General features: G+C 41.6%; 1 protein-coding gene across 1 annotated transcript in view; it reads left to right on the top strand.

Moving 5' to 3' along the window:
• Window positions 1-10516, top strand: part of LOC110523046 (sodium/potassium-transporting ATPase subunit beta-233) — a 26576-nt gene extending 16060 nt beyond the window's left edge. The window contains exons 3-6 of the mRNA XM_036978994.1: window positions 2674-2829; window positions 7683-7873; window positions 9395-9478; window positions 9750-10516. Of these exons, the coding sequence (XP_036834889.1) occupies window positions 2674-2829; window positions 7683-7873; window positions 9395-9478; window positions 9750-10010 (692 nt within the window). The 3' untranslated portion in view covers window positions 10011-10516. The remainder of the gene's footprint in view (window positions 1-2673; window positions 2830-7682; window positions 7874-9394; window positions 9479-9749) is intronic.
• The last annotated feature ends 8107 nt before the right edge of the window (window positions 10517-18623 follow it).

The following is an 18623-nucleotide window of genomic DNA, read 5'->3' as shown; positions in this document are numbered from 1 at the left end:
GTGGCTTCTTCCTTGCTAAGCGGCCTTTCAGGTTATGTCGATATAGAACTCGTTTTACTGTGGATATAGATACTTTTGTACCTGTTTCCTCCAGCGTCTTCACAAGGTCCTTTGCTGTTGTTCCGGGATTGATTTGCACTTTTCGCACCAAAGTACGTTCATCTCTAGGAGACAGAACAGGCTGTGTGGTCCCATGGTGTTTATACTTGCGTACTATTGTTTGTACAGATGAACGTGGTACCTTGGGGTATTTGGATATTGCTCCCAAGGATGAACCAGACTTGGAGGTCTACAATTTTTTTTCTGAGGTCTTGGTTGATTTCCCCATGATGTCAAGCAAAGAGGCACTAAGTTTGAAGGCAGGCCTTGAAATACATCCACAGTTACACCTCCAATTGACTCAAATTATGTCAATTGGCCTATCAGAAGCTTCTAAAGCCATGACATAATTTTCTGGAATTTTCCAAGCTGTTTAAAGGCACAGTCAACTTAGTGTATGTAAACTTCTGACCCACTGGAATTGTGATACAGTGAATTATAAGTGAAATAATCTGTCTGTAAACAATTGTTGGAAAAATGAAGTGTCATGCACAAAGAAGATGTCCTAACCCACTTGCCAAAACTATAGTTTGTTAACCAGAATTTGTGGAGTGGTTGAAAAACAAGTTTTAATGACTCCAACCTAAGTGTATGTAAACTTCCCACTTCAATTGTACGTATAAAAAATACCCTAAAATAAAATATGACATTTTGTACTGTCGCATCATATATATTTTTTATCTCAAATCCAAAATGCTGGAGTATAGAGCCAAATGAATAGTGTTAGCTTCACTGTCCAAATAGATACATAGTATGACCCAATTTATGCCCTCTGCACCTGGCTGTACTTTCTCTATCATCCATACTGACCCAGTGTGTTGTCTATCTACAGGTCTATCATCCATACTGACCCAGTGTGTTGTCTATCTACAGGTCTATCATCCATACTGACCCAGTGTGTTGTCTATCATCCATACTGACCCAGTGTGTTGTCTATCTACAGGTCTATCATCCATACTGACCCAGTGTGTTGTCTATCTACAGGTCTATCATCCATACTGACCCAGTGTGTTGTCTATCTACAGGTCTATCATCCATACTGACCCAGTGTGTTGTCTATCTACAGGTCTATCATCCATACTGACCCAGTGTGTTGTCTATCATCGATACTGACCCAGTGTGTTGTCTATCTACAGGTCTATCATCCATACTGACCCAGTGTGTTGTCTATCATCCATACTGACCCAGTGTGTTGTCTATCTACAGGTCTATCATCCATACTGACCCAGTGTGTTGTCTATCTACAGGTCTATCATCCATACTGACCCAGTGTGTTGTCTATCTACAGGTCTATCATCCATACTGACCCAGTGTGTTGTCTATCATCCATACTGACCCAGTGTGTTGTCTATCTACAGGTCTATCATCCATACTGACCCAGTGTGTTGTCTATCTACAGGTCTATCATCCATACTGACCCAGTGTGTTGTCTATCTACAGGTCTATCATCCATACTGACCCAGTGTGTTGTCTATCTACAGGTCTATCATCCATACTGACCCAGTGTGTTGTCTATCATCCATACTGACCCAGTGTGTTGTCTATCTACAGGTCTATCATCCATACTGACCCAGTGTGTTGTCTATCATCCATACTGACCCAGTGTGTTGTCTATCTACAGGTCTATCATCCATACTGACCCAGTGTGTTGTCTATCTACAGGTCTATCATCCATACTGACCCAGTGTGTTGTCTATCTACAGGTCTATCATCCATACTGACCCAGTGTGTTGTCTATCTACAGGTCTATCATCCATACTGACCCAGTGTGTTGTCTATCTACAGGTCTATCATCCATACTGACCCAGTGTGTTGTCTATCATCAATACTGACCCAGTGTGTTGTCTATCTACAGGTCTATCATCCATACTGACCCAGTGTGTTGTCTATCTACAGGTCTATCATCCATACTGACCCAGTGTGTTGTCTATCTACAGGTCTATCATCCATACTGACCCAGTGTGTTGTCTATCATCCATACTGACCCAGTGTGTTGTCTATCTACAGGTCTATCATCCATACTGACCCAGTGTGTTGTCTATCTACAGGTCTATCATCCATACTGACCCAGTGTGTTGTCTATCATCCATACTGACCCAGTGTGTTGTCTATCTACAGGTCTATCATCCATACTGACCCAGTGTGTTGTCTATCTACAGGTCTATCATCCATACTGACCCAGTGTGTTGTCTATCTACAGGTCTATCATCCATACTGACCCAGTGTGTTGTCTATCATCCATACTGACCCAGTGTGTTGTCTATCATCCATACTGACCCAGTGTGTTGTCTATCTACAGGTCTATCATCCATACTGACCCAGTGTGTTGTCTAACTACAGGTCTATCATCCATACTGACCCAGTGTGTTGTCTATCTACAGGTCTATCATCCATACCGACCCAGTGTGTTGTCTATCTACAGGTCTATCATCCATACTGACCTAGTGTGTTGTCTATCTACAGGTCTATCATCCATACTGACCCAGTGTGTTGTCTATCATCCATACTGACCCAGTGTGTTGTCTATCTACAGGTCTATCATCCATACTGACCCAGTGTGTTGTCTATCTACAGGTCTATCCCACACCCCACGCTCTGAGAAGTTTGAGATCTCTTACAACGTCAACGATGTGGAGACGTATCTGAAGTACACCAAGAGCATCAAGGACTTCCTGGAGATGTACGATGAGGAGAGGCAGACCGACCAGAACAAGTACGAAGACTGTGGAGGCAAGTACAGACTAGTAGAAACTAGTAGACACTGGTACAGACTAGTAGAAACTAGTAGACACTGGTACAGACTAGTAGAAACTAGTAGACACAAGTACAGACTAGTAGAAACTAGTAGACACTGGTACAGACTAGTAGAAACTAGTAGACACTGGTACAGACTAGTAGAAACTAGTAGACACTGGTACAGACTAGTAGAAACTAGTAGACACTGGTACAGACTAGTAGACTCTGGTACAGACTAGTAGACACTAGTAGACACTGGTACAGACTAGTAGACACTAGTACAGACTAGTATAAACTAGTAGACACTGGTACAGACTAGTAGACACTAGTAGACTCTGGTACAGACTAGTAGAAACTAGTAGACACTGGTACAGACTAGTAGACACTAGTACAGACTAGTATAAACTAGTAGACACTGGTACAGACTAGTAGACACTAGTAGACTCTGGTACAGACTAGTAGAAACTAGTAGACACTGGTACAGACTAGTAGACACTAGTAGACACTAGTACAGACGAGTAGAAACTAGTACAGACTAGTAGACATTAGTAGACACTGGTACAGACTAGTAGAAACTAGTACAGACTAGTATAAACTAGTAGACACTAGTACAGACTAGTAGAAACTAGTACAGACTAGTAGACATTAGTAGACACTGGTACAGACTAGTAGAAACTAGTACAGACTAGTATACACCAGTACAGACTAGTATACCACAGTACAGAGTAGTAGACACCAGTACAGACTTGTAGACCCCAGTACAGACAAGTAGACACCAGTACAGACTAGTAGCCGTGTTAGTGTTTAGTTATGCTGTGTCTGGGGGTATTATAATGTACCCTGTTAGTGTTTAGTTATGCTGTGTCTGGTGTATTAATGTACCCTGTTAGGGTTTAGTTACTGGTCTATATTGTCTGCTCAGGTGACTGATCTAATTGGTCTCTCTGTGTCTGGGGTATTAATGTACCCTGTTAGGGGTTAGTTATGCTGTGTCTGGTGTATTAATGTACCCTGTTAGGGTTTAGTTATGCTGTGTCTGGGGGTATTATAATGTACCCTGTTAGGGTTTAGTTATGCTGTGTCTGGGGGGTATTATAATGTACCCTGTTAGGGTTTAGTTATGCTGTGTCTGGTGCATTACTGTACCCTGTTAGGGTTTAGTTATGCTGTGTCTGGTGTATTAATGTACCCTGTTAGGGTTTAGTTATGCTGTGTCTGGGGGTATTATAATGTTCCCTGTTAGGGTTTAGTTATGCTGTGTCTGGGGGTATTATAATGTACCCTGTTAGGGTTTAGTTATGCTGTGTCTGGGGGTATTATAATGTACCCTGTTAGGGTTTAGTTATGCTGTGTCTGGGGGTATTATAATGTACCCTGTTGGGGTTTAGTTATGCTGTGTCTGGTGTATTAATGTACCCTGTTAGGGTTTAGTTATGCTGTGTCTGGTGTATTAATGTACCCTGTTAGGGTTTAGTTATGCTGTGTCTGGTGTATTAATGTACCCTGTTAGGGGTTAGTTATTCTGTGTCTGGTGCATTAATGTACCCTGTTTGTGTTTAGTTATGCTGTGTCTGGTGCATTAATGTACCCTGTTAGGGTTTAGTTACTGGTCTATATTGTCTGCTCAGGTGACTGATCTAATTGGTCTCTCTGTGTCTGGGGTATTAATGTACCCTGTTAGGGGTTAGTTATGCTGTGTCTGGTGCATTACTGTACCCTGTTAGGGTTTAGTTATGCTGTGTCTGGTGTATTAATGTACCCTGTTAGGGTTTAGTTATTCTGTGTCTGGTGCATTACTGTACCCTGTTAGGGTTTAGTTATGCTGTGTCTGGTGTATTAATGTACCCTGTTAGGGTTTAGTTATGCTGTGTCTGGTGTATTAATGTACCCTGTTAGGGTTTAGTTATGCTGTGTCTGGTGCATTAATGTACCCTGTTAGGGTTTAGTTACTGGTCTATATTGTCTGCTCAGGTGACTGATCTAATTGGTCTCTCTGTGTCTGGGGTATTAATGTACCCTGTTAGGGTTTAGTTATGCTGTGTCTGGTGCATTAATGTACCCTGTTAGGGTTTAGTTATGCTGTGTCTGGTGTATTAATGTACCCTGTTAGGGTTTAGTTATGCTGTGTCTGGTGTATTAATGTACCCTGTTAGGGTTTAGTTATGCTGTGTCTGGTGTATTAATGTACCCTGTTAGGGTTTAGTTATGCTGTGTCTGGTGCATTAATGTACCCTGTTAGGGTTTAGTTATGCTGTGTCTGGTGTATTAATGTACCCTGTTAGGGTTTAGTTATGCTGTGTCTGGTGTATTAATGTACCCTGTTTGTGTTTAGTTATGCTGTGTCTGGTGTATTAATGTACCCTGTTTGTGTTTAGTTATGCTGTGTCTGGTGTATTAATGTACCCTGTTAGGGTTTAGTTACTGGTCTATATTGTCTGCTCAGGTGACTGATCTAATTGGTCTCTCTGTGTCTGGGGTATTAATGTACCCTGTTAGGGTTTAGTTATGCTGTGTCTGGTGAATTAATGTACCCTGTTAGGGTTTAGTTATGCTGTGTCTGGTGAATTAATGTACCCTGTTAGGGTTTAGTTATGCTGTGTCTGGTGTATTAATGTACCCTGTTAGGGGTTAGTTATGCTGTGTCTGGTGAATTAATGTACCCTGTTTGTGTTTAGTTATGCTGTGTCTGGTGCATTAATGTACCCTGTTTGTGTTTAGTTATGCTGTGTCTGGTGCATTAATGTACCCTGTTAGGGTTTAGTTATGCTGTGTCTGGGGGTATTATAATGTACCCTGTTAGTGTTTAGTTATGCTGTGTCTGGTGTATTAATGTACCCTGTTAGGGTTTAGTTACTGGTCTATATTGTCTGCTCAGGTGACTGATCTAATTGGTCTCTCTGTGTCTGGGGTATTAATGTACCCTGTTAGGGTTTAGTTATGCTGTGTCTGGTGCATTAATGTACCCTGTTAGGGTTTAGTTATGCTGTGTCTGGTGCATTACTGTACCCTGTTAGGGTTTAGTTATGCTGTGTCTGGTGAATTACTGTACCCTGTTAGGGGTTAGTTATGCTGTGTCTGGGGGTATTATAATGTACCCTGTTAGGGTTTAGTTATGCTGTTTCTGGTGCATTAATGTACCCTGTTAGGGTTTAGTTACTGGTCTATATTGTCTGCTCAGGTGACTGATCTAATTGGTCTCTCTGTGTCTGGGGTATTAATGTACCCTGTTAGGGTTTAGTTATGCTGTGTCTGGTGCATTAATGTACCCTGTTAGGGTTTAGTTATGCTGTGTCTGGTGCATTAATGTACCCTGTTAGGGTTTAGTTATGCTGTGTCTGGTGTATTAATGTACCCTGTTAGGGTTTAGTTATGCTGTGTCTGGTGTATTAATGTACCCTGTTAGGGTTTAGTTATGCTGTGTCTGGTGTATTAATGTACCCTGTTAGGGTTTAGTTATGCTGTGTCTGGTGCATTAATGTACCCTGTTAGGGTTTAGTTATGCTGTGTCTGGTGTATTAATGTACCCTGTTAGGGTTTAGTTATGCTGTGCCTGGTGTATTAATGTACCCTGTTTGTGTTTAGTTATGCTGTGTCTGGTGTATTAATGTACCCTGTTTGTGTTTAGTTATGCTGTGTCTGGTGTATTAATGTACCCTGTTAGGGTTTAGTTACTGGTCTATATTGTCTGCTCAGGTGACTGATCTAATTGGTCTCTCTGTGTCTGGGGTATTAATGTACCCTGTTAGGGTTTAGTTATGCTGTGTCTGGTGAATTAATGTACCCTGTTAGGGTTTAGTTATGCTGTGTCTGGTGAATTAATGTACCCTGTTAGGGTTTAGTTATGCTGTGTCTGGTGTATTAATGTACCCTGTTAGGGGTTAGTTATGCTGTGTCTGGTGAATTAATGTACCCTGTTTGTGTTTAGTTATGCTGTGTCTGGTGCATTAATGTACCCTGTTTGTGTTTAGTTATGCTGTGTCTGGTGCATTAATGTACCCTGTTAGGGTTTAGTTATGCTGTGTCTGGGGGTATTATAATGTACCCTGTTAGTGTTTAGTTATGCTGTGTCTGGTGTATTAATGTACCCTGTTAGGGTTTAGTTACTGGTCTATATTGTCTGCTCAGGTGACTGATCTAATTGGTCTCTCTGTGTCTGGGGTATTAATGTACCCTGTTAGGGTTTAGTTATGCTGTGTCTGGTGCATTAATGTACCCTGTTAGGGTTTAGTTATGCTGTGTCTGGTGCATTACTGTACCCTGTTAGGGTTTAGTTATGCTGTGTCTGGTGAATTACTGTACCCTGTTAGGGGTTAGTTATGCTGTGTCTGGGGGTATTATAATGTACCCTGTTAGGGTTTAGTTATGCTGTGTCTGGTGTATTAATGTACCCTGTTTGGGTTTAGTTACTGGTCTATATTGTCTGCTCAGGTGACTGATCTAATTGGTCTCTCTGTGTCTGGGGTATTAATGTACCCTGTTAGGGTTTAGTTATGCTGTGTCTGGTGTATTAATGTACCCTGTTTGGGTTTAGTTACTGGTCTATATTGTCTGCTCAGGTGACTGATCTAATTGGTCTCTCTGTGTCTGGGGTATTAATGTACCCTGTTAGGGGTTAGTTATGCTGTGTCTGGTGCATTACTGTACCCTGTTAGGGTTTAGTTATGCTGTGTCTGGTGTATTAATGTACCCTGTTAGGGTTTAGTTATGCTGTGTCTGGTGTATTAATGTACCCTGTTAGGGTTTAGTTATGCTGTGTCTGGTGAATTACTGTACCCTGTTAGGGTTTAGTTACTGGTCTATATTGTCTTCTCAGGTGACTGATCTAATTGGTCTCTCTGTGCCTGTAGAATTACCTGAATCGTACAGGGACCGTGGTGAGCTGGAGAGTGACCTTGGAGCGAGGAAGGCCTGCAGGTTCAAGCGGACCTGGCTGGGACCCTGTGCTGGTCTGGATGGTCACGACGAAAACTTCGGCTTCAAGGATGGGAAACCCTGTCTGATCGCCAAGCTCAACAGGATCATCAACTTCCGACCAAGGGTATGTATACCTGCCCCACGCTAAACTAGTTTATACCATTGATTAGCTAACTCTCAAAACATTTATTTATTTATTTTAGGTTTCTTAATATGATAATGCTGATTGGTCTGTCTGTGATAGGTTAATATGATAATGCTGCTTGATCTGTCTGTGATAGGTTAATATGATAATGCTGCTTGGTCTCTGTGATAGGTTAATATGATAATGCTGCTTGATCTGTCTGTGATAGGTTAATATGATAATGCTGCTTGGTCTCTGTGATAGGTTAATATGATAATGCTGCTTGATCTGTCTGTGATAGGTTAATATGATAATGCTGATTGGTCTGTCTGTGATAGGTTAATATGATAATGCTGCTTGGTCTGTCTGTGATAGGCTAATATGATAATGCTGCTTGGTCTCTGTGATAGGTTAATATGATAATGCTGCTTGATCTGTCTGTGATAGGTTAATATGATAATGCTGGTTGGTCTGTCTGTGATAGGTTAATATGACAATGCTGATTGGTCTGTCTGTGATAGGTTAATATGATAACGCTGATTGGTCCGTCTGTGATAGGTTAATATGATAATGCTGATTGGTCCGTCTGTGATAGGTTAATATGATAATGCTGATTGGTCTGTCTGTGATAGGTTAATATGATAATGCTGATTGGTCTGTCTGTGATAGGGTAATATGATAATGCTGCTTGGTCTGTCTGTGATAGGTTAATATGATAATGCTGATTGGTCTGTCTGTGATAGGTTAATATGATAATGCTGCTTGATCTGTCTGTGATAGGTTAATATGATAATGCTGCTTGGTCTCTGTGATAGGTTAATATGATAATGCTGCTTGGTCTGTCTGTGATAGGTTAATATGATAATGCTGATTGGTCTGTCTGTGATAGGTTAATATGATAATGCTGATTGGTCTGTCTGTGATAGGCTAATATGATAATGCTGCTTGGTCCGTCTGTGATAGGTTAATATGATAATGCTGCTTGGTCTGTCTGGGATAGGTTACTATGATAATGCTGATTGGCCTGTCTGTGATAGGTTAATATGATAATGCTGCTTGGTCTGTCTGTGATAGGTTAATATGATCATGCTGATTGGTCTGTCTGTGATAGGTTAATATGATAATGCTGATTGGTCTGTCTGTGATAGGGTAATATGATAATGCTGCTTGGTCTGTCTGTGATAGGTTAATATGATAATGCTGATTGGTCTGTCTGTGATAGGTTAATATGATAATGCTGATTGGTCCGTCTGTGATAGGTTAATATGATAATGCTGATTGGTCTGTCTTTGATAGGTTAATATGATAATGTTGCTTGGTCTGTCTGTGATAGGTTAATATGATAATGCTGATTGGTCTGTCTGTGATAGGTTAATATGATAATGCTGCTTGGTCTGTCTGTGATAGGTTAATATAATAATGCTGATTGGTCTGTCTGTGATAGGTTAATATGATAATGCTGATTGGTCTGTCTGTGATAGGTTAATATGATAATGCTGATTGGTCTGGGTTTTGTTTCAGCCTCCAACCAACAGTGCTTCCGTCCCTGAAGCCGGCCAGAGCAGAGTCCAGACCAACGTTATCCCCATCCACTGTCAGAACAAGGTACGCCACACATGGCACTGTGAAGCACATCATGAACACATACAGTATACTGCATCCAAAATTGCACCCTATTCCCTATATAGTACACTACTTTTGACCAGGGTCAATAGGGCTCTGGTGAAAAGTAGTGCCCTGTATAGGGTGCCATTTCTGATGCAACCACACCATGAAGCTTTAGTTATCTGGATAAATGCTATGCTAGGTCTCTGTATGTGGTTTTTACCTTCGGGAAAGCTCACTAACTGGGATGCCATCCTGTCATTCTCCACAGAGAGAGGAGGATGCTAGCAAGATTGGTGAGATCAAGTACTATGGCATGGGCATGGGGTTCCCCCTCCAGTACTACCCCTACTATGGCAAGCTGCTGCACCCCAACTACCTACAGCCTCTGGTGGCCATCCAGTTTACCAACCTCACCTTCAACGAGGAGCTGCGTCTTGAGTGCAAAGTGTATGGAGCGAACATTGACTACAGCGAGAAAGATCGCTACCAAGGACGATTTGACGTTAAGTTCACCATCAGCGATTCATGACCTCAGCTATGAAAATAGCACATTTTCTCTGCCCCTATTTCAAAACAAGTTGATTTAAGAGAAATAAATAAAACTAGTTCAATTAAAACATGACTTGTCTTGGGAAATAAACTTTCATAATATACGGGACCTACAGTTAATCTGTGTGCTTTAAACTGGCTTTTCTGCATAATGTCTAGGGTTAGAATGTGCTTTAAACTGGCTTTTCTGCATAATGTCTAGGGTTAGAATGTGCTTTAAATGGGCTTTTCTGCATAATGTCTAGGGTTAGAATGTACATCACACCGGCTTTTCTGCATAATGTCTAGGGTTAGAATGTACATCACACAGGCTTTTCTGCATAATGTCTAGGGTTAGAATGTGCTTTAAACGGGCTTTTCTGCATAATGTCTAGGGTTAGAATGTACATAACACCGGCTTTTCTGCATAATGTCTAGGGTTAGAATGTACATCACACTCTGCATAATGTCTAGGGTTAGAATGTACATCACACCGGCTTTTCTGCATAATGTCTAGGGTTAGAATGTGCTTTAAACTGGCTTTTCTGCATAATGTCTAGGGTTAGAATGTACATAACACCAGCTTTTCTGCATAATGTCTAGGGTTAGAATGTACATCACACCAGCTTTTCTGCATAATGTCTAGGATTAGAATGTACTTTACAGGAAGAGTAACAATAGCAACATATTTATTCTACTGTAAATGAGAAGTCCTTGAGCCATGGGACATTCATCTTTTACTGTAAATAGCAATCCTACTACTGTTATGTAGCGAGCAGTGTTTCTGTCTGTGCCCCTAAGTATTCTGCCTAATGTGGTTTCTATATATGTTTGGAGTGTCCAGTACAGTAGTGGCATACAGTGGTCCTTTCCAAGCCATGTTGTAATTTCTCTAGTCTATTGTCAGTAGGCTTTAGTGGTCCAAGGTGTGTGTGTGTCTTTAAGGGTTTGTGTTTATGTGTTAAATGTGTTTGTTTTTTAAATGTGAGTGTGTGAATGTGTGCTAATGTACTCTTACTAAATGAAATGACTGGCATGGTACGCTCTGATCTCTCTCTACGTCTGAGTGATCTCTCTCTAGGTCTGAGTGATCTCTCTCTAGGTCTGAGTGATCTCTCTCTAGGTCTGAGTGATCTCTCTCTAGGTCTGAGTGTGAGTGACCTCTCTCTAGGTCTGAGTGTGACTGACCTCTCTCTAGGTCTGAGTGTGACTGATCTCTCTCTAGGTCTGAGTGTGACTGACCTCTCTCTAGGTCTGAGTGATCTCTCTCTAGGTCTGAGTGTGACTGAACTCTCTCTAGGTCTGAGTGTGACTGATCTCTCTCTAGGTCTGAGTGTGACTGATCTCTCTCTAGGTCTGAGTGTGACTGATCTCTCTCTAGGTCTGAGTGTGACTGATCTCTCTCTAGGTCTGAGTGTGACTGATCTCTCTCTAGGTCTGAGTGTGACTGATCTCTCTCTAGGTCTGAGTGTGAGGGATCTCTCTCTAGGTCTGAGTGTGAGTGATCTGTCTCTAGGTCTGAGTGTGAGTGATCTGTCTCTAGGTCTGAGTAATCTCTCTCTAGGTCTGAGTGTGAGTGATCTCTCTCTAGGTCTGAGTGATCTCTCTCTAGGTCTGAGTGTGAGTGATCTCTCTCTAGGTCTGAGTGTGACTGATCTCTCTCTAGGTCTGAGTGTGAGTGATCTCTCTATAGGTCTGAGTGTGAGTGATCTGTCTCTAGGTCTGAGTGATCTCTCTCTAGGTCTGAGTGTGAGTGATCTCTCTCTAGGTCTGAGTGTGAGTGATCTATCTCTAGGTCTGAGTGTGAGTGATCTCTCTCTAGGTCTGAGTGTGAGTGATCTCTCTCTAGGTCTGAGTGTGAGTGATCTCTCTCTAGGTCTGAGTGTGAGTGATCTCTCTCTAGGTCTGAGTGTGAGTGATCTATCTCTAGGTCTGAGTGTGAGTGATCTCTCTCTAGGTCTGAGTGTGAGTGATCTCTCTCTAGGTCTGAGTGTGAGTGATCTCTCTCTAGGTCTGAGTGTGAGTGATCTCTCTCTAGGTCTGAGTGTGAGTGATCTCTCTCTAGGTCTGAGTGTGAGTGATCTCTCTCTAGGTCTGAGTGTGAGTGATCTCTCTCTAGGTCTGAGTGTGAGTGATCTCTCTCTAGGTCTGAGTGTGAGTGATCTCTCTCACCCTGGAATGCTTTCCCTTTGTTTATTTTTCAGTTGATTGGGAGAATCATTTCTGTTTGATGCTTCTCCTTCCTCCTCTTCCTCTCTCTGTCTGATGCTTCTCCTCCTCCTCTTCTTCTCTCTGTGATGCTTCTCCTCCTCCTCTTCTTCTCTGTCTGATGCTTCTCCTCCTCCTATTCTTCTCTCTGTGATGCTTCTCCTCCTCTTCGTGATGCTTCTCCTCCTCCTCTTCTTCTTCTCTCTGTGATGCTTCTCCTCCTCCTCCTCTTCTTCTCTGTAGTCTCCAACTAGCTGTGTTCTGTGTGTCCATCAGCAGGCAGGGAAGACTATCTTCCTTCCTCCTTCAGCAACTCAGTGCTTTTAAAACCAACCTTTTGTTGTTGTTGCTGGAGACATCACATGACACGGTGTAACTTCCTAATGAATGTTTTAACCATTTTCATGCTGGAAGAATTATATATTTATGCAGTTGTACATTTTTTATTTTTTTTTGCAGGAAAAAGTTTAAATGTAATGAATCCGATACCAAAGTCACTGGTCAAAAAGTTAGAATATCAGAAGCAATGTAACCCTGTGTAATAGGAGGTTTTGTTGGTGTAAAAGTGATCGATGTTGAACATCTGGACCCTTGTCAGTAGTCCATCTGCTCCTGTCATTTAATTGAATCTGGGTATATGACAAATAAATTGAGAAATGTATCCTGCAGTCAAAATGTCTTTTATTTAAATACATACTCATAGAAATGGAATGTGCATATTTGTATTTGTGGTCTAAAAAAAAGAGTTTATCCATCCAAATTCTTGAAGAAATATTGGACCTGTTGAAAGGGAAAATGAACATAGAATTAACTATTAACAATCAATTAAAAATGCTTCTGAAATTCTAGTTTATATTTAATGTAGCTAACATATTACATTGATAGATAAATAGGAATTGGACAGGTCTATAACAGAGTTAGACAGGTCTATAACAGAGTTAGACAGGTCTATAACAGAGTTGGACAGGTCTATAACAGAGAGAGTTATACAGGTCTATAACAGAGTTAGACAGGTCTATAACAGTTAGACAGGTCTATAACAGAGTTAGACAGGTCTATAACAGAGTTAGACAGGTCTATAACAGTTAGACAGGTCTATAACAGAGTTAGACAGGTCTATAACAGAGTTAGACAGGTCTATAACAGAGTTAGACAGGTCTATAACAGTTAGACAGGTCTATAACAGAGTTAGACAGGTCTATAACAGTTAGACAGGTCTATAACAGAGTTAGACAGGTCTATAACAGAGTTAGACAGGTCTATAACAGTTAGACAGGTCTATAACAGAGTTAGACAGGTCTATAACAGTTAGACAGGTCTATAACAGAGTTAGACAGGTCTATAACAGAGTTAGACAGGTCTATAACAGAGAGAGTTAGACAGGTCTATAACAGAGTTAGACAGGTCTATAACAGAGTTAGACAGGTCTATAACAGAGAGAGTTAGACAGGTCTATAACAGAGAGAGTTAGACAGGTCTATAACAGAGAGAGTTAGACAGGTCTATAACAGAGTTAGACAGGTCTATAACAGAGAGAGTTAGACAGGTCTATAACAGAGAGAGTTAGACAGGTCTATAACAGAGAGAGTTAGACAGGTCTATAACAGAGTTAGACAGGTCTATAACAGAGTTGGACAGGTCTATAACAGAGTTAGACAGGTCTATAACAGAGTTAGACAGGTCTATAACAGAGAGAGTTAGACAGGTCTATAACAGAGTTAGACAGGTCTATAACAGAGAGAGTTAGACAGGTCTATAACAGAGAGAGTTAGACAGGTCTATAACAGTTAGACAGGACTATAACAGTTAGACAGGTCTATAACAGAGAGCGATAGACAGGTCTATAACAGAGTTAGACAGGTCTATAACAGAGAGAGTTAGACAGGTCTATAACAGAGAGAGTTAGACAGGTCTATAACAGTTAGACAGGACTATAACAGTTAGACAGGTCTATAACAGAGAGAGTTAGACAGGTCTATAACAGTTAGGCAGGTCTATAACAGAGTTAGACAGGTCTATAACAGAGAGAGTTAGACAGGTCTATAACAGAGTTAGACAGGTCTATAACAGAGAGAGTTAGACAGGTCTATAACAGAGTTAGACAGGTCTATAACAGAGAGAGTTAGACAGGTCTATAACAGAGAGAGTTAGACAGGTCTATAACAGTTAGACAGGACTATAACAGTTAGACAGGTCTATAACAGAGAGAGTTAGACAGGTCTATAACAGTTAGGCAGGTCTATAACAGAGTTAGACAGGTCTATAACAGAGAGCGTTAGACAGGTCTATAACAGAGTTAGACAGGTCTATAACAGAGAGAGTTAGACAGGTCTATAACAGAGTTAGACAGGTCTATAACAGAGAGAGTTAGACAGGTCTATAACAGAGAGAGTTAGACAGGTCTATAACAGTTAGACAGGACTATAACAGTTAGACAGGTCTATAACAGAGAGCGATAGACAGGTCTATAACAGAGAGAGTTAGACAGGTCTATAACAGAGGTAGTTAGACAGGTCTATAACAGTTAGACAGGACTATAACAGTTAGACAGGTCTATAACAGAGAGCGATAGACAGGTCTATAACAGAGAGAGTTAGACAGGTCTACAACAGAGAGAGTTAGACAGGTCTATAACAGTTAGGCAGGTCTATAACAGAGAGAGTTAGACAGGTCTATAACAGAGGGTGTTAGACAGGTCTATAACAGAGTTAGACAGGTCTATAACAGAGAGAGTTAGACAGGTCTATAACAGAGTTAGACAGGTCTATAACAGTTAGGTCTATAACAGAGTTAGACAGGTCTATAACAGTTAGACAGGACTATAACAGTTAGACAGGTCTATAACAGAGAGAGTTAGACAGGTCTATAACAGAGGGAGTTAGACAGGTCTATAACAGAGAGAGTTAGACAGGTCTATAACAGAGGGAGTTAGACAGGTCTATAACAGAGAGAGTTATACAGGTCTATAACAGAGTTAGACAGGTCTATAACAGAGTTAGACAGGTCTATAACAGAGAGAGTTAGACAGGTCTATAACAGAGAGAGTTAGACAGGTCTATAACAGTTAGGCAGGTCTATAACAGAGTTAGACAGGTCTATAACAGAGAGAGTTAGACAGGTCTATAACAGAGTTAGACAGGTCTATAACAGAGAGAGTTAGACAGGTCTATAACAGAGAGAGTTAGACAGGTCTATAACAGTTAGACAGGACTATAACAGTTAGACAGGTCTATAACAGAGAGAGTTAGACAGGTCTATAACAGTTAGGCAGGTCTATAACAGAGTTAGACAGGTCTATAACAGAGAGCGTTAGACAGGTCTATAACAGAGTTAGACAGGTCTATAACAGAGAGAGTTAGACAGGTCTATAACAGAGTTAGACAGGTCTATAACAGAGAGAGTTAGACAGGTCTATAACAGAGAGAGTTAGACAGGTCTATAACAGTTAGACAGGACTATAACAGTTAGACAGGTCTATAACAGAGAGCGATAGACAGGTCTATAACAGAGAGAGTTAGACAGGTCTATAACAGAGAGAGTTAGACAGGTCTATAACAGTTAGGCAGGTCTATAACAGAGAGAGTTAGACAGGTCTATAACAGAGGGTGTTAGACAGGTCTATAACAGAGTTAGACAGGTCTATAACAGAGAGAGTTAGACAGGTCTATAACAGAGTTAGACAGGTCTATAACAGTTAGGTCTATAACAGAGTTAGACAGGTCTATAACAGTTAGACAGGACTATAACAGTTAGACAGGTCTATAACAGAGAGAGTTAGACAGGTCTATAACAGAGGGAGTTAGACAGGTCTATAACAGAGAGAGTTAGACAGGTCTATAACAGAGGGAGTTAGACAGGTCTATAACAGAGAGAGTTATACAGGTCTATAACAGAGTTAGACAGGTCTATAACAGAGTTAGACAGGTCTATAACAGAGAGAGTTAGACAGGTCTATAACAGAGAGAGTTAGACAGGTCTATAACAGTTAGGCAGGTCTATAACAGAGTTAGACAGGTCTATAACAGAGAGAGTTAGACAGGTCTATAACAGAGTTAGACAGGTCTATAACAGAGAGAGTTAGACAGGTCTATAACAGTTAGACAGGACTATAACAGTTAGACAGATCTATAACAGAGAGAGTTAGACAGGTCTATAACAGTTAGACAGGACTATAACAGAGTTAGACAGGTCTATAACAGTTAGACAGGTCTATAACAGAGAGAGTTAGACAGGTCTATAACAGTTAGGCAGGTCTATAACAGTTAGACAGGTCTATAACAGAGAGAGTTAGACAGGTCTATTTTATTTTTTATTTCACCTTTATTTAACCAGGTAGGCTAGTTGAGAACAAGTTCTCATTTACAACTGCGACCTGGCCAAGATAAAGCATAGCAGTGTGAACAGACAGCAACACAGAGTTACACATGGAGTAAACAATTAACAAGTCAATAACACAGTAGAAAAAAAAGAGAGTCTATATACATTGTGGGCAAAAGGCATGAGGAGGTAGGCAAATAATTACAATTTAGCAGATTAACACTGGAGTGATAAATGATCAGATGGTCATGTACAGGTAGAGATATTGGTGTGCAAAAGAGCAGAAAAGTAAATAAATAAAAACAGTATGGGGATGAGGTAGGTGAAAATGGGTGGGCTATTTACCAATAGACTATGTACAGCTGCAGCGATCGGTTAGCTGCTCAAATAGCAGATGTTTGAAGTTGGTGAGGGAGATAAAAGTCTCCAACTTCAGCAATTTTGCAATTCGTTCCAGTCACTGGCAGCAGAGAACTGGAATGAAAGGCGGCCAAATGAGGTGTTGGCTTTAGGGATGATCAGTGAGATACACCTGCTGGAGCGCGTGCTACGGGTGGGTGTTGCCATCGTGACCAGTGAACTGAGATAAGGCGGAGCTTTATCTTGCATGGACTTGTAGATGACCTGGAGCCAGTGGGTCTGGCGACGAATATGTAGCGAGGGCCAGCTGACTAGAGCATACAGGTCGCAGTGGTGGGTGGTATAAGGTGCTTTAGTAACAAAACGGATGGCACTGTGATAAACTGCATCCAGTTTGCTGAGTAGAGTATTGGAAGCAATTTTGTAGATGACATCGCCGAAGTCGAGGATCGGTAGGATAGTCAGTTTTACTAGGGTAAGTTTGGTGGCGTGAGTGAAGGAGGCTTTGTTGTGGAATAGAAAGCCGACTCTAGATTTGATTTTAGATTGGATATGTTTGATATGAGTCTGGAAGGAGAGTTTACAGTCTAGCCAGACACCTAGGTACTTATAGATGTCCACATATTCTAGGTCGGAACCATCCAGGGTGGTGATGCTAGTCGGGCGTGCGGGTGCAGGCAGCGAACGGTTGAAAAGCATGCATTTGGTTTTACTAGCGTTTAAGAGCAGTTGGAGGCCACGGAAGGAGTGTTGTATGGCATTGAAGCTCGTTTGGAGGTTAGATAGCACAGTGTCCAAGGACGGGCCGGAAGTATATAGAATGGTGTCGTCTGCGTAGAGGTGGATCAGGGAATCGCCCGCAGCAAGAGCAACATCATTGATATATACAGAGAAAAGAGTCGGCCCGAGAATTGGACCCTGTGGCACCCCCATAGAGATTGCCAGAGGACTGGACAACATGCCCTCCGATTTGACACACTGAACTCTGTCTGCAAGTAGTTGGTGAACCAGGCAAGGCAGTCATCCGAAAAACCGAGGCTACTGAGGCTGCCGATAAGAATATGGTGATTGACAGAGTCGAAAGCCTTGGCCAGGTCGATTAGAAAGGCCTGCTCGCAGAAGTGTTTTAGGGAGCATTTGACAGTGATGAGGGGTGGTCGTTTGACTGCGGATCCGTAGCGGATACAGGCAATGAGGCAGTGATCGCTGAGATCCTGGTTGAAGACAGCGGAGGTGTATTTGGAGGGCCAGTTGGTCAGGATGACGTCTATGAGGGTGCCCTTGTTTACAGATTTAGAGTTGTACCTGGTGGGTTCCTTGATGATTTGTGAGAGATTGAGGGCATCTAGCTTAGATTGTAGGACTGCCGGGGTGTTAAGCGTATCCCAGTTTAGGTCACCTAACAGAACAAACTCTGAAGCTAGATGGGGGGCGATCAATTCACAAATGGTGTCCAGGGCACAGCTGGGAGCTGAGGGGGGTCGGTAGCAGGCGGCAACAGTGAGAGACTTATTTCTGGAGAGAGTCATTTTTTTAAATTAGTAGTTCGATCTGTTTGGGTATGGACCTGGAAAGTATGACATTACTTTGCAGGCTATCTCTGCAGTAGACTGCAACTCCTCCCCCTTTGGCAGTTCTATCTATAACAGAGAGAGTTAGACAGGTTTATAACAGTTAGACAGGTCTATAACAGAGTTAGACAGGTCTATAACAGAGGGAGTTAGACAGG

This window comes from Oncorhynchus mykiss, chromosome 5 (genome assembly GCF_013265735.2).
Source record: "Oncorhynchus mykiss isolate Arlee chromosome 5, USDA_OmykA_1.1, whole genome shotgun sequence".
NCBI classification, from domain to species: domain Eukaryota; kingdom Metazoa; phylum Chordata; class Actinopteri; order Salmoniformes; family Salmonidae; genus Oncorhynchus; species Oncorhynchus mykiss.
This window is presented reverse-complemented; position numbering and strand designations above follow the sequence as displayed.